The 17,343-nt window shown below is 35.1% G+C and overlaps 1 protein-coding gene across 2 annotated transcripts in view; it reads left to right on the forward strand.

Moving 5' to 3' along the window:
* The window catches only part of LOC143223691 (uncharacterized), a 32,428-nt gene extending 15,294 nt beyond the window's left edge, over window positions 1-17,134 (forward strand). Inside the window, exons 3-4 of one of the 2 annotated variants that reach the window (XM_076452008.1) lie at window positions 12,604-12,801; window positions 14,500-17,134. In XM_076452008.1, coding sequence (XP_076308123.1) covers window positions 12,604-12,800 — 197 coding nt within the window. In that variant the 3' untranslated portion in view covers window position 12,801; window positions 14,500-17,134. The remainder of the gene's footprint in view (window positions 1-12,603; window positions 12,802-14,499) is intronic. The other variant, XM_076451997.1, reaches the window with a different exon arrangement.
* The last annotated feature ends 209 nt before the right edge of the window (window positions 17,135-17,343 follow it).

Below are 17,343 nucleotides of genomic sequence, written 5' to 3' on the forward strand. Positions count from 1 at the left end.
TATCTACTTCCAATGAGGTATGTCTCAAAAGTGTATTTTGTAAACGCCTCTGAGCACTCAGATTTAATCGCTACGTGTTATTTATACTATATATTTTGCTTTTCAAATGTGAGGAGAAGATAATATTTTAAATATTGTATGCCATAGCCTCATTCTGCTCTGCCGGATTTTTGGTACACACAAGGATCCTGTAACTTAAGAGATTACATTTGATAATCAATATACACAATTAGAAATAGACAATTCGTCGTGAAGGTTATTATACTACATGAGGATTCCGAACAAATGAGGACAACACGCATATTTGACTACTCCTTTATCACCTCAAACTTTTAATTGGTGTTTGATATGTTTTAACATGACATAAAAGTGCAACAATAATATGCTATGTGTAAATAATTTTAATACTAAAAATAAACGACCTCGTAACACTAACTGAAGTTACTGTACAAAGCTGTCAGTTTCGATTTGTGTTTCGGCGAAACGCCCCTGAAGAATCTGTAAAGCGTAACATTGAATGTCCAATTAATGTGAAATAACAAACTTTGTTTTATAAGTCTTTATTACCAGTATTAAAATGTATCTTATGCACTAAAATGTAGTATGCACTACAGAAATTAAATAATAACATTTAAACAATGTATTTAATTGCTTGAATTTATTACTTTCGAAACCACCATAATTAGTTCCAACAACCACATGAGTTGCCATTTATTTCGATATAATATTTGATCTTGTCACCATATGAGTCACACCCACCCTAATGGAGCAGCAATAATTCTGAAGGCTTACAATGCTAAAAAATAGGTTTATATGCCTATGGAGGACACAGTATAGATATTCCATCGTGTATCTCTGTCCTTAACTATAAACACTCAAACAACAAAACCCTACATGACATTTAAAAAATTATAATAGTAACTACTCAAATCAGTTTCCGCATTTCTACTTCTTCGCAGTAATGGTTATTTTTCTATTTATTTCCAAAGTGATTTAAAAATGAAAAATCTCTTTAATAAAAAATCATAAAAGATTCCAAAACCTCGAGTGCTTTTTAAAACAAGATTTAACGCCTTCTCAACAGAAGCTACAGATAAAATAATCTACTTGGCCCTTGTATCTAAAAGATTAAAGTCAAAACTAGAACAGTAGGTTGAAGTAGTTCACCTTTAAAGCTAACAAATACAGAGGTCCCTCCTGGACTCAGCTTTGAGTGCTACGATGAACACGACTTTGGCCAAAGTAACTAATTACGAATTACTTTGTTAGTTAATGTGTATGGGTCTATTTTATCTTAGTGTATATCCAGTAGCTTTACACGTTTATACAATAAATTTAAGAGCTGTGTACCACTCAAGAAAAAATTGATAAAACAAAGACGAGAGATTCCGTTAATATAACATCATAAGACTTTTATCAGACTAGCTAAAAATGTTTAATCAAATACTATTTAGAGCGTCATATGCTGTAAAAATACTAAACTTATAATTTATGAAATACATGTGCCAATTTTAAGGAAGTTACGAATCGTATTTGTTAGTTCTTAAAAGATAGGGCGAAACAGACAGTTTAATAACAAACGGGTTTTAATTAGACAACTAAAATGATACACTTACACGTTTTTGGCAATAAGAACAATGTTGAATACTAAGCAATAATAAAATAGCGGGAAAAAGTTAATACATCAACTCTTAACTTCGATCCATACATATGAAATGTCTCACGCCCTATTTCAGTTTCTTTGCATCCTAATTATGCAGTCGAAAGGGACATATGCAGATCACTGTAGTATTTTATATTATCGAATGAGTCTATGAAGTAGAAATGTAATTGTTTTTTCTTTATGACTTAATTTTCTTGACTAAGCTATACATGACACAAAATTAAAATTACACCGATACGTAATTGAATATGGAATCATTTTTGGTTAATTTGTAAGCGAGAGCAGACCGTTTGATTACAAATGTAGCATACTTTATTTTAATTATACGAACAAAGTTCTTCTTTCTATTTACTGAGAACAGTAACAGTGTACGAAATAGAGTTCGTTTGTGTATCTGTTTAGATTTCTTACCTCTTTGTTCAGATATCACACTATCGTACGAATGTTAAATAGGAAAACTGTTGCGTCATGTGAGAGCACTATTTCTTGAAAATGTTTTTCATGATACAGGTAATGTTTGATAATGGAGTAAATGAAAAGGCGATAAGTAATTTTCAAGTAGTTATTTATTATGAACAATTACCGTAATTGTAATGCTGTGTTGTGTACTTTATTCCAAAATACCCGGTGAAGAAGGTAAGGTTTGTACTGTACTTTTATAACCCTATTAAGGTTATTAATATGAATTACTTATAAATGATATACGTGTAATATGGCCTCTAACGACTCTTTGCCTTATGTATCATATCATTTATAGCTATCGGTATCATGTAACAGACTACTTACGTGTAACCGCAGAAAAAAAAATTGTTCCAATAATGGTCAGTGTTAAGCATTTTACAGCCAAAGTAAACATATTGACACGTTTTAATACGCACGCACTTCTAAATGTTTTTTGTGTATATATTTCTATAGCATTTTTATGCCAATGTACTGAAGTAAAAGAAACTATCATATGCCTTTCTACGTATGTCATCGTGAAGCGTTACCATGTAGGCATAATGGCCTAGCTTTTAACTAGATTCTTTTGAAGAAGACTGTTAATAAAAACGTTTATTATGAAACGAAAACACGATAATTTAGTACTTAAATGATAATGAATCGGTAAGCTTGAGGCCTTAGAACCCTAAAATTTGGGGCTTGATTCCAACACATACGATAGAAATTAGCTGAATCTGCCTGAGTATGATTATTAGAATCTCTCCTCCAAGTTTAATTTTGAGGCTACTGACAAGATCAGTATCACATGCGAAACTAACCGTGAATCATAATGCTTTGCTCACTTAACGATAGGCTCGGCATGACCAGATGGTTAAGGCACTCGACTCGTAATCCAAGGGTTGCAGTTTCTCATCCTCGTCACACCAAACATGTTCGCCCTTTCAGCTGTAGTGACGTTATAATGTGACGGTCAATCCCACTATTTGTTGGTAAAAGAGTAGCCCAAGAGTTGGCGGTGGGTGGTGATGACTAGTTGCCTTCCCTCTAATCTTACACTGCTAAATTAGGGACGGCTAGCACAGATAGCCCTCGAGTAGCTTTGTGCGAAATTAAAAAACAAACAAACAAAACAAACAATAATATTTCTGCATAATATTTCTGGAAGCTGAATATCAGTGGATATGAAGAACACATTTTCATAATATTAGAAACAAAAATAAATCTTGTCTAGGTCACTTACTGTATGAAAACTTACTTTCAAATAATGAGATCTGTAAACATTTATCACTCAAGAGGTAAAATTAGGGACGGCTAGGGCAGATAGCCTTCGTGTATCTTTGCGTGAAATTCAAAACGAACAAACCAAACTACTTATCAATAAGCTGAAATTTATCAAAATGTCCCTCTACAAAAATGTGCTAACTTAGTCTGTGTAAACAAACTTTTCTGATTGAAAGCGTTACTTGAAAATATGAAACTCGTGTACTTATTAGCAACAGCCCTGTACGAAGTCTGTTAAAAAAATACGCGGACTGTTTGAATTGCGCGGCTCCAGTTGGTTCCAGGGGAATCCGCTTGGTGCCGCTAGGTTCGCACAGATCAGCTGATTACGACGGCATTTCCCGATTGAAGATATCTTCATTTGTGTATTAGCTACGCGGTTTTAAGTGAAGTGCGATTTTTTCGTTTGGCGGATTTCAGAAGGAATGACCTGAAGGAGCAACGACTTGCTGTGAAATTTTGTGTTAAACTTGGAAAATCTGCGACTAAAACTTTTGCTATGCTTAACACGGCTTACGGTGATGTTACTATGAAGCGTACGGCATGTTTCAAGTGGCATGAACGTTTTAAAAATGGTCGACAGTTCATTGAGGATGATGAGCGTCCTGGACGTCCTTCCACGTCAACTGACGACCAACACGTCGACAAAATCAACACCCTAGTGCGGGCAAATCGACGTCTAACTGTCAGGAAGCTTGCTGAAGAGTGTGGGATATCAGTTGGATCTTGTTACGAGATTTTGACCGAAAAATTGAAGATGCACCGCGTTGCTGCGAAATGTGTGCCTCAGAACTCGTGAGTTTTTGGCCAAACACTCGATCACTGTTCTTCCCAACCCCCACTCCGTACTCACCTGACCTTGCTCCTTGCGATTTTTTCTTGTTCCCCAAACTCAAAAGACCCTTGAAAGGAAGAAGATTTGAGACGATTCCCGAGATTAAGGCAAATTCGACGAAGGAGCTGGAGGACATTACAAAAGAAGCGTACCAGGACTGTTTCAACAAGTGGAAACACCGTTGGGATAAGTGTGTGTGTTGGGGAGGAGAGTACTTTGAAGGGGTCCCAGACCTGTAACTTCTAAATAAAGTACATTTTGTTTTATGACGTCAGTCCGCGTATTTTTTGAACAGCCCTCGTATAATGTATATTTTGTTGGAATTTTTTTTATACCTGAGATTCTAAAACTTGTGCCACTTGCATCACAAAATTTAAATTTTCCATCAGTGAAGCCAACTCAAAAATAAAATAAAAAATTGAATTCCGTTAGGTGAACTATAAAAATTCGCTAACATCTACTACTGAAAACAACTCCACTGGCTGGGAATTCTAGAAAAAAAAAGTTTCTACTTTTGAAACTAAACGGATGTGTTTGTGTTTTCTTATAGCAAAGCCACATAGGGCTATCTGCTGAGCCCACCGAGGAGAATCGAACCCCTGATTTCAGCGTTGTAAATGCGTAGACTTACTTTGTACCTGCGGGGAGCGAAACTAACCAGAGTCAAAAACAAAACTTTTCGTCAACTGTGCTATTAAATCAATGATTAAGAACATAGACAGTAGATGGAGCCATCATCCTTTTGCGATACTTAGCAAGTAGAAGATAATCTAGATTTTAGAACTTTTTTAAAGCGACATTTATATTGATGTGCAAAAAGAAACATAGTTTGAAAACATAAATGGCACAAAAGTAATTATCCGATGACAAAACGAGTTCATTACAGCGTTGGCAACAATGCTATACATGCTCCGTTATGTTATTTAGTCACTAACAGTTTATATTGAATTATTTGAGATGCATTATTTGAGTGCTGCCACCCTTCTCACATAATATTGCGTTTCCATATCAACGAGAAAAGTAAAAAAATTGAAATTAACTATATATAGGTATTACAAAAAATAATTAACAAAATTTTGAAGGAAAATTTTTCTTTTAGTTTAATATTTTAACAATTATTGTTTGAGGTTAAGCATAAAGATATCGAAACCCGCTTTCTAGTAGTGTAAGTCTGCAGACATACCTCTGTACCACTGGGAGTAGAAGGGTTATGGAAAAATATTTATGGTAACATTGAATTATTATACTAAGCCTATATTAAATAAATGATAAAATTTAAGTTTTTAATTAAATAAAACAAGTACAGTTTTCAATCTGTTTCATTTTAATTTTTTGTTTGCCCACAGTGGCTCAGCGATAAGCGTGTGGGCTTATAATGCTAAAACTCGCAGTTAGATACCCGTACTAGAAACAGCGCAGATAGTCCATCGTGTAGCTTTGACTTAAATAATTATTTGTTCAATACTTTAATGTTTTTCTTTTAGGTGGAAATAAAATATGAGTACAGTTTATTTTGTATGTACATTATAAATTTTTGTTATAAACTATATTATAGGAAAAGGCTTAGGTGACAAATGCAGTCGATATTTAACACACAGGGGATTTGTTTTGTTTGTTTTGGAATTTCGCCCAAAGCTACTCGAGGGCTATCTGTGCTAGCCGTCCCTAATTTAGCAGTGTAAGACTAGAGGTAAGGCAGCTAGTTATCACCACCCACCGCCAACTTTTGGGCTACTCTTTTACCAACGGATAGTGGGATTGACCGTCACATTATAACGCCCCCACGGCTGGGAGGGCGAGCATGTTTGGCGCGAGGGGGATGCGAACCCGCGACCCTCAGATTACGAAGCGCACGACTTAACGCGCTAGGCCATGCCAGGCCTATCACACAGCGCATCGCTGGAGCTTTTCTCTTGTGGCTAGGAATTTTGGAATGCAAATAAAGAAAAAGCAATTAGTTTTTATTATAGAAAACTATTATTTAATAGCATACGTATCTGAGATCTAATAATGTCTCACGGGGGGAGCTAAACACCTTCATTGTCAGAACATTATTTATATAAACTCTTTATTATAACAATTTTTATGGTGTGAACGCCTTCTTTAAGTTGACGAAATATTATTACATTTAATCATGCTTATCATAAGATGTTAGTATTAGACATTATGTTTGTAATTAACACTACATTCTTTATCCAGGCGGCTTAATTTGTTGTTTATGCAAGCGCAATGGTTTTGTTTGTTTGGTTTTGAATTTCGCGCAAGGCTACACGAGGGCTAACTGCGCTAGCCATCTCTGATTTAGCAGTGTAAGGCAGTTGTCCACACAATGGACTAGTTCCGCTCTGTTAACCATAGGGATCGAATCCAGAATTTTAATACGTTTCAGATATTTTTTACCTTTAAATTTCACTTCTTTCATGAAATTTTATACGCCAGGCGTTTGAATGATAAACAAATGACTAAAAATTTATTAAGAAAAGATGATGATTTAGTAGTAAGTTTGAAGTATTGTGAGTCTAAACTTTGGGGCTTGTTCCGTATGGTTGGTCCAATGTAGATGGTCTATAAGCCAAAAAAGAAAAGAGATGATAAATTATAACAAATAATCATTGGTTTGTAGCCTTTTCTGAAGTATTCTTTTCTTCAAGTAAATGTTTTAAAGACAAAACAAGAAGAGCCTTCTTGTAGTTTGTGTTATCACAATTTACATTTAATTGTGATCCAATTAAAATTCAGTATAATTACCAATGTCAAATTCCTTTTTCATGGAATGTAAAATTTCGTTTTCATAGTGATGTCAGCAAACAATCATTTCATCTCTATATCTTTGAAACTATGAGAACCAGTTACTTTTTAAAAAATTGTTTGTTTATTTGAACAACACTTTATGCGCTCAGTGCAAATCAAGGAGTTCTATAGTTCAGGAAAAGAAGTTTCTAATATTGAATTACGAACTAGAGGGAAGACAACAAGTGGTGCACTCGCAGGCTGAAGCAAGTACTTTTGACCAAATAGTATAAATGTCTATAACTCTTATAAAGCACCTAAAACTGAAAGTGTGAGGCTTGTTTAGCAGCATCATGTCTCGAAACCCATACCTTCGGATTCCCTATATACATTAACCATTAGGTCACACTTAGTTTTGTTTAAACGCTATAACGAAAGCGAGCGTTTTATATATCTTTGTAATACGTGTGAACTATGAGAATAAGAAGCTTAAAAGCTCTTCTAAGCTGTACTTATGGACATAACCTTCCTAATACAGTAAACACAAAGCTATGAAGTAGCCTATATATGCTTTACCTACCGCCAGTATCGAACCCAATTTTTAACGCCGTAAGCCTTCAGACTTACTGTTGAGCCACCAGTGGGATTTTAAATATTAAAAAAAAAATCAATAAATAACATGCTGTCTCGTGCATGCTAAAACCTTATGGAATATATTGGCATAAAATTTATCCAAATTATATAATAATATTGTGTATATTCCACATAAAAATTATTAAATCATAAAGGCAAATGAATCAGAATTATAGTCAAATGGATTTAAAAGACAGCTTTGACAAAACGTCTGCATGACCTTATACTCCTTAAAATGTAGGTCTAGGAGAAATAGTTACTCCTTGAAAATATGTAAGTCAGGAGGGAAGTTTGATCATAATTTATGGAAACCTGTCTCAAGATATCTATATCAAATTTAATGGGATTTAACCAATCAAACTTGATTATCATAACCGGAACAGCTATAAATTTCATCCTTCCACAACTTGTTTGAATATAGCTTCAACTAGGCATATTCAAGTAATGCTTTTCTAAATTTCATGCAGATATTCAGCATGTGGTTATTGTTAATTGTATATCAAATGTTCGTAAACATCTCTTAATCCTTTTACCCAGGTAAAACTACCGATAAAAAGTTGTTTCACTTTGATTCTGTATCGCCTCTACCCTTTTTTGGAAAGAACAAGCCTTTCTCAAAGGGTTACAAGGATCGTTGTACAAACTGGAATGAGTCACGAGTTTTCTTTATGTAAATGTTACTTGGAATAGTCTATAGTGTATGCAGCATTGTATTCTGGCACAGCGCACTTTGAAAAAGTTTCTGAACTTGGGCAGTAAATTAGAATTGTTTTTGTCTTTGTATGGTGGGGTCGTCTCAAAGAAAACTTCCCTTTACCCCAACTGCCAGCTAGTCTTAGCGGAATTAGAGACTAGTCAATAGATGAAACACTTAATAACACGTTATTTTCACGATGAATAAAGATTGTTTATGTATGCTTTCATCTGTGGCCCAGCATGGCCAAGCGTGTTAAGGCGTGCGACTCGTAATCTGAGGGTCGCGGGTTCGCATCCCCGTCGCGCCAAACATGCTCGCCCTCCCAGCCGTGGGGGCGTTACTATTCGTTGGTAAAAGAGTAGCCCAAGAATTAGCGGTGGGTGGTGATGCCTAGCTGCCTTCCCTCTAGTCTTACACTACTAAATCAGGGACGGCTAGCACAGATATCCCTCGAGTAGCTTTGTACGAAATTCAAAAAAAAAACAAAACAAACAAGCTTTCATCTGCTGTATCTGCATAATATTTCTGGAAGCTGAATATCAGTGGATATGAAGAACACACTTTCATAATATTAGAAACAAAAATAAATCTTGTCTAGGTCACTTACTGTATGAAAACTTACTTTCAAATAATGAGATCTGTAAATATTTATTACTCAAGAGGTAAAAAAACACCGAAATGCTTTATAATATAGCATTCAAAAGGAAAGGTATACAAGGATTTCTCATAACGTAGGTATGTGATAGCACAAATTGCCGGGATCTACGACAGATTGAGTGTATGATGGTATCAGAAATGGTTTGCGGGGGTTTCTCTTAATATAGGTGTATGATAGCACAGAAGGTCTGTTGGGTTTTCCAGAATATATGTTTATGACAGTAGAGGATAAGTCATCCTAATATAAGTATAAAACAATCAGAGGGCAATGTCTGCTGGGAGTTATAATACTATAATAGTGTTACAGTGAAACCTATCTGAATCACAGTTGTTAGTTGAGACCAGACAAATGGTATGTGATTTGCGATCTTTCCAGGTATAGTCAGTTTGTTTGTTTGTTTTGAATTTCGCGCAAAGTTACACGAGGGCTATCTGTGCTAGCCGTCCCTAATTTAACAGTATAAGACTAGAGGGAAGATAGCTAGCCATCACCACCCACCGCCAACTCTTGGGCTACTCTTTTACCAACCAATAGTGTGATTGACCGTAACATTATAACGCCCCCACGGCTGGGAGGGCGAGCATGTTTAGCGCGACGCGGGCGCGAACCCGCGACCCTCGCATTATGAGTCGCACGCCTTACGCGCTAGGCCATGCCGGGCCTGTTACAGTCAGGAAGTCAGATTTTAGTTTTTGCTATTTTTACCGATCCTCAAGAACGTACCTTCATTTTATAGTGATCCAATTTCGGTGAGTGTACTTTCGTTGTTACCTTAAGTTTGTGCCGCTCTGTGCAAAATGCAAAAAAAGTATCTTATTGGTTTTTGTAGATTAAAGTTAATGAAATGTCACAACGATAAATATAAAGATGTAATATTTTATATATAAACTAATTAATTTAATTTATAAATTTAATTCTTAATTATGTTTATTCTTCCTTTCATTTTTTCTTCTCAATTTTGTTCAAACTATAATATTTTTGTTTTTCGCTTTGCCATATTAACTTTGCTATTTTCGTCTTCATTGTCTCTGTAATCTTCTTCGGTTTTCAATTTAGATTTCTGTTACGTTTCATCTACTCTTCCTTTCGAGTTTCTTCCAGCTCATTTTCTTACTGTTCTCTTGGTAAATGTCTACTTGGTCTTAACTGTTCACGTTTGATCTTTGGTTTCTTTGTTTGTTTTTGAAGGGCGAGCATGTTTGGTGTAACGGGGATTCGAACCCGTACCCTCGGATTACGTAAGTAATTTGGTACATAAACAGTTTAGAAAAATGTGTTTAAAAAGCCGATGGGTGTCTTGCAATTCATTCAATAGTAAATCAAACATGACACTCGAGCCGCAAACATTTTCTTCACCGTAAAGTTTTTTAAAAAGTCTGCTGTTTCGTTTCCTCTTTCAATGACTCAGTGTCTATATCATTTGTTTCTCTTTGTCATCTATTGTAAAGTGAAATAATATTTTAAAATAGTTAATACGACTACTGTAACTCACAAATCTTTTGTCAATTTCAGTAACTACTGGATTACAAAATACAGAGAAAACACTAGAAATGAATTGATCTCTTGTTGTTCACAACACTTCATCAAACTGTTCCGTATTTTTAAACCTGCTTCACTTTGCGTAAAATTCACTAGAAACATAGAAACATAATGCCACTCCAGAACATAACTGTTGTTGCGTAATTCGCGAATATATTTAACAAATGGCAAGCATAATAGTGTAAATAAGTCTGCGTTTTAATTCTTGCTTGAAGTCCCGATTATTTTCCAGTCATGTTTGAAGCATTATCGTAGGTTTGTCTTCTACAATTTTTGATGTCTAGATTTAATTCTTTCAACACATTTAATATAAATTCCTCTAAATTTTTAAACATTTCGAGACTTTATAGGAATTACTCCAAACAATCATTTTTTTATTTATTATGGCCAGGTGGCTGGGGCGCTCAACTGAGAGTCGTGGGTTCGAATCCCCGTCACACCAAACATGCTCGCTTTTTCAGCTCTGTGGGCGTTATTATGTTTAATTAATCCCACTGTTTGTTGGTAAAATAGTAGTCCAATGGTGGTGAGTGGTGATGACTAGATAATCTTACACTGCTAAATTAGGGACGGATAGCACAGATAGTCCTCGTTTAGCTTTGTCTGTATTTCCCGATATATGGTTTATAGTTAGGAATAATTCACCAGCATCTTCTTTGCTGTTTGTTTTATCAAATGATTTAACTCTTCAGGACTGTATCCAGAAGGGGGTGGGGTTGCTCATTTTTAAAATATAAACACAATCAAATTGGTACAAAAATGTTTTCAGTGCGTAGACTGAGACTTTCCATATCATTGCATCACACAGCGAATAAAGTCCAGTACCATGTATATAATATTAGTTTCACGAAGATAAATATAGAGAATCGGATAATCACATCTGATCTCAGCACATAGATCTACATTATTGGGTTCGAGTATATTTTACTAGTAATACAGAGAAAACCAGCCACCAAAAAATAACCATTTTCGATTTTTCTAGCCGCTCTCTACAGTACATTCGCCACTGTCTCTAGACATTCTGCCACGTAGTGTTCTAGGAAACGGGGAATTGCACCATTCTACTTCTCTATAAAATATGAAACATAAATATATGAGCATTTTTAGTTTAGACTTTGAGGTCCATGTCAATGGAGGGCACTTAGTTGGCGCCTAGAGTTAAATCCACCATTGACCGTTCATACGTTTTCCGACATCGAAAAGCGGCGAAAGACATAAGTAAACATCAGGGAAACTTATAGATTTCATTACACATATCTTGGTTCATAAGCGCTCCAGTTTTCCTTATTTGTTTAACTTTGAGGTGTAGCTGAATGTCTTGTTCCGTTAGATCCACACGTATGTGCAATAAACTTTGACGTTAAGCTTTGACTAAAAGCTGTAAGATTTTTAGGGTCTTGACAATTGTAAGTAACAGCAGAAATAGACTCGTGATGTTCTTTAACCACTGTTGTAAGAGGGAAAAGGCATCAGTTTTTAGACATGAGTTAACCTGTAAGATTAGTAGTTGCTCTCATGTGTGCAGGCTCATTGTCAAAGGACTTGGAACATTTGAAAATTAAGGTATTTTAACAACAACTATCTGGAAGTAACTATTTTGTATGTATTTCGTAACACATCAAACCAAAATCGAGTTGAGCCTTAAAAGCTATAAGCAAAATAAAAGAAATTACCGACAAAATTAAGTAATTCAAATGGCTAGTTAAAGCAAAGTTACGTACTCTCGAAACCGACTTTTATTGTATTTTAAGAAATACGCCAAGAACTCGCAGATTATTATCTTGGAAAGTAACTTTTCGAGTGAACTCTGGGCCTATGGTGTTCATTTGATCCTAAATCAATTTTGTAAACTATATATCTTTAAAATTCAGGGTTGTGCCTAAAAGAAATTCACCCGTTTCGTACTTGAGATTTGCTAAAAACTCTACCATTATTACTGATTTAGTCATTTTGAGATCAATCTAATGGAGTGATATTAAATCACCTGATGTTCTTTACCATGAATAAGAATAAAATGTTATTGAGCTTAATCTGATGTAACTTTTCTCACAGCTGCCCAAGACAATGAATGTTGCTCTGTATAGGTCACAGATCTGTCTTTCAAAATGCTTTCTTTCGTCTTATAGACAAATTCAGCAGTCACACATCAACTGTGCTCAATCCACGCGAAGATAAGTTCCAGCTAGGAGTTTCCCATCTTCTTCATCCTAAACCTCCGTCTAATGAACATCTAAAACATTCATCATTCAACAACGCCAATAACCTTCTGAAACCTGCAGAAGCTGGAAACACGTCCTCATGGTCATCGGAGATTCTCTTTTGAGGTAAGGCAGTCGACGTTTAGGGTTTGTCGATTTTAAACCAGTGTATGAAACACATGTTCTTTTTTTTTTGACTTACCAGACACTACAGCTTGAATAGATAAATGTTAATTAAAACCAGAATTTTGAATTGTTATAATTTTGTTTGGTTGTTCGTCTACTGATGGAAATTGGTGTTCTGAATTGATACACTGCTGGCCAAAATCTTAAGGCCAATGAACATAAAGAAAAAATATGCATTTTATGTTGTTAGACTCAACCACTTATTTGAGTAGAGCTTCAAAAGATGAAAATAAGAAAAGGAGAAAAAAAACTCTTTTAGCATTTAATAGGGAAAATGTGAAAACTATGAAATTAGCCTAAATACTAGCTGGTCAAAAGTTTAAGTCCATACCAAAATGAAGTCCTAAACAGGGTAGAAAATGCCCAACAAGAGGTCTCAGTAGTGAGTTGCATGACCGTCATTGCAAAAAACTTGAAACATTCGCTTTGACATGGTCGATATAAGCGTTTGCAGAAGGCTGGCTGGAATGTTATTCCAAGTGCTGAAGATGGCTTCACGAACATCAAGCACTGTTTGGAATTGACGTCCATTTCTATAGACTATAGTGTTCAGTGCGGTCTTTCTGGCGCGAACTTTGTAACTTCTCATCATTTGGCCCTGCTTAGCCCGATTTCTTATGTTTGCTGTATGTAAAATAATCATGCATTTTCACAGCTCCATCTATTCTATAAAAATTACGGCTATTAAAGTATCTTGGAATAGCGTGAGAAATTTCTCGTCGGTGTCCAAAGTATTTTTTAAACCACAAGTTGAATAACAAACGAAGTAATTCCTATTTCAAGAAATATACTTAAGATTTTTTATTAAAAACATAAAAGAAGCAAAAATCCTCACACACATTTAGACTTGAACTTTCATGCAACGTAAACATATAAATAAAATCGAAAGTTTTATACATAATGTGGTGGTCAACATAATGATGGTTTATAATTTATTTACGCTACCCAGAATTGGGATTAGATCGTTGTGGTGGACTAAGTGCATTTTAGCACATTGAGTGCCTTCGTGTTAAACAACAACAAATAAACAATATAAACATAGAATCTGTGTGTAAAATAGTAATATTATAATGGACGACAGATTTTAGTAGGGGAATGAGACATCATTCCTTATATGGGGGCGCATGTTTCTCTAACATTTTTTCTCCACCTAAATTGTGAGTCAGTTCACCATTCAATTTTTTGTATATTTTCGCACACTTCGTATTGTATAACTGAACAACATATATCGATGTTTATTGTTATATGCATAGATAAATTGCTGAGAATTTTGTCACTACACAGTATGACGACTACACACATGTATGTTACCGGTACCTCTAAATTTTAAAGCTGTTTTATAATTTAACAGCACTGTGATGTTATGTATCAAATTTATAATTTAGTGTAAAAAATTTTGTTCTCAAAATTGTTTTCATGTGCATACTCACTAGAAATCTACTTTTATTGATTGTTTGTAAAATTACGTGAGATTTGAGAGAATTAAGCTTTGAAATATTACGTCAGCAACGAAAAAGAATTAAACGATTAGGACCAAAATCAGTTGAAGGTACAACTTTATTTTCGTCAAACTAAAGTTACATATTTTTTTAAAGTCTTAGTAACAAAATTTGAAATGTTTACTTGGTTTTCTCTTAGGCTGTCCTATCTGTTGCCGTCCATGACAGTGTAGCAAGGAATTAAAGAAATTACAAAACAAAAGTCATAAACAACTGCTCTCTTAATAATAACTGAAACCAGAAGAAAAACAGAAACCGTGTGCACGAATCAGGAAATATTTGGATATTACGAAAGAAGACAATTGTGCGGATAATAATTCTCAAGGACTTTCATAAACAATCACGAAAATTTTCTTCTTTGTGAAACAATGAAGAAGACACACACGAAAATGTAATTTGGCTGTTATGTTTTGATCAGAAACATTTAGCTTTGTATAGTTTCAGATGACAACACAATAAGTTGAAACAAAAGCGTGTCTTATAAATTATTCAACTTCTACCAATACGTTGATGAAATATATTGTAAACAATTTTTTCAATAAACTTAATTTTATTCAACACTCTAATGATCAAATTTACTACCGGTGTGTGTGAAGTAGGTTGAATGTCAGCAAAACTTACAAAGAAAACATATAAAGTGAAACTTGCTGATTGCATAAGTATTCAGCCCCCTAAGCCAGCACTTGTTGGAAGAACCTATGGCAGCAATTATTACTGCTAACATTTTTGAATAGGTCTCTACCAGCTTTGCACAATGAGATGTTGTAATTTTTGCCCATTCCTCCTGGCAAAATTGCTCTAATTCTGACAAGTTTGTTGAGGATCGTTAATGGACTGCAATATTCAAGTCTTGCCATAAATGTGCTATTAGATTCAAGTCGGAGCGTTGACTGGAGCACTCCAGGACATTCACTTTCTTCTTAGAAACCACTCTGGTATGGCTTTGGTCTTGTGCTTCGGGTCATTGTCTTGATGAAATATGAACTTTTGACCCAGTTTTAGATTATTGGTTGACTCAAGCAGGATTTTCTCTAGGATTTGCTTGTACTTTGCACCAACCATCTTGCCCTCAATATTGGCAAACTTTCCAATCCCTGCTGATGATAAGAAGCATCCCTATAACATAATGTTGCCACCACCATGCCTGACATTTGGAATGGTGTTGATTGGATGATGTGCTGTCTTGGGTTTGCAACATATGTACCTTTTTCAATTCAGGTTTAAAAATTAAATTTTGTCTCATGTAACCACAAAACCTTCTGCCATATGTCTGCAGTATTATTTATATGCTGTGTCGCAAACTCTATACTAGACTTAAGATGATTCTTTTTCATTAACGTTTCTTTCTTGTCGCTCCTTCATACAGGCCAGCTTTGTGTAGGGATTGGGATATTGTCAAGCGATATACACTAACACCTATCTCAGACATGGATCTTTGCACATCTACAAGTCACTTTTAGCTTCATAGTGGCACCCTTAACTAGTTTCCTACTTACCCGGCTGCTTAGTGTGGAAAGGCGACCAGATCTGGGTTGCGACTGGGTGGTATAAAGCATATTCCACTTTTTAATGTTGGATTTCACCTCACTGAAAGGGATAGTCAATGGCTTTGAAATTTTCTTGTAACCTTCTCCTGATATGTGCTTTTCTTTCTTCATGGTTGGCTTGTCGTGTCTCTGTGTGAGTTGTGGCTTAAAAAATACATTTACTCTGAAGTCAAGTTAAACCACTTTATTAACACAGAAACCATTACACCAGTTTTGTGACCTTTCAAACTAATCTTTTGTTCCTGAACTAATTTGGAGTCTCCGTGGCAAAAGTGTTAAATATTTATGTGATCGAGATATGCTAATGTTTTGAAACTCTAACTTACATAAATAATATCAACGTTTATTTTAGCTTTCTCAGTTTGGAGTAAAGTGTGTAGGTTCTAAATACAAATTCCCATTTTAAAGTTTCATGATTGTAACAAAATGTGGAAACATTACAGAGTGTGAATGCTTTAGCAAGGCACGATATTTATATATATATATACTTGCACATACGAACTGTAATTCAAGCTGGTTTCTCTTCAAAATGGATATATATGTAAGACACCTCTAGTTATTTTTCCAAATTTCTTTACTATGCAGTGTAAAAATTATAGAAACCAGAAAACTATTCAACCACTTGCTTGAAAGGTAATAAACTTGAGTTACAAACTTATATAAAATATACAACTTTTATTTTTCATTTAAATTTTTTTAATTTTTTTAATTTTATGTCTTTTATATTTTTCACGAGTTATGAAACCTGGTTACAAAATAAATGATTATTAACGTTTCAAATGAAAACCTAGCTTAAAATATTTATATTAAGATCAACATTGAAATAGTTTTAATATTAATGATGCCCCCCAGTGGCTCAGCGGTATATCTGAGGATTCACAACGCTAAAAAGCGGGTTTCAATACCAGGCTCGGCATGGCCAAACGTGTTAAGGCGTGCGACTCGTAATCTGAAGGTCGCGGGTTCGCATCCCCGTCGCGCCAAACATGATCGCTCTTTCAGTCGTGGGGGTGTTATAATATGACGGTCAATCCCATTATTCGTTGTTAAAAGAGTAATCTAAGAGTTGGCGGTGGGTGGTGATGACTAGCTGCCTTCCCTCTATTCTTACGCTGCTAAATTGGGGACGGCTAGCATATATATGGTCCTCGAATAGCTTTGTGTGAAATTCAAAAACAAAAAAACAATATTAATGATAAACTATTTTTTCTGTATTTTTGAAAAATGCTTTATTTGCTTATTAATAAATAATCTATTTTTTTTTTAGTTTGGTTTGGTTTGTTTTGAATTTCGCGCAAAGCTACATGAGGGCTATCTGCGCTAGTCATTCCTAATTTTGCAGTGTAAGACTAGAGGGAAGGCAGCTAGTTATCACCACCCACCGAGTAGTGGGATTGACCATAACATTATAACGCCCTCACAGCTGAAAGGGCGAG

This window comes from Tachypleus tridentatus, chromosome 1 (assembly GCF_004210375.1).
Source record: "Tachypleus tridentatus isolate NWPU-2018 chromosome 1, ASM421037v1, whole genome shotgun sequence".
In the NCBI taxonomy this organism is placed as follows: Eukaryota; Metazoa; Arthropoda; class Merostomata; order Xiphosura; family Limulidae; genus Tachypleus; species Tachypleus tridentatus.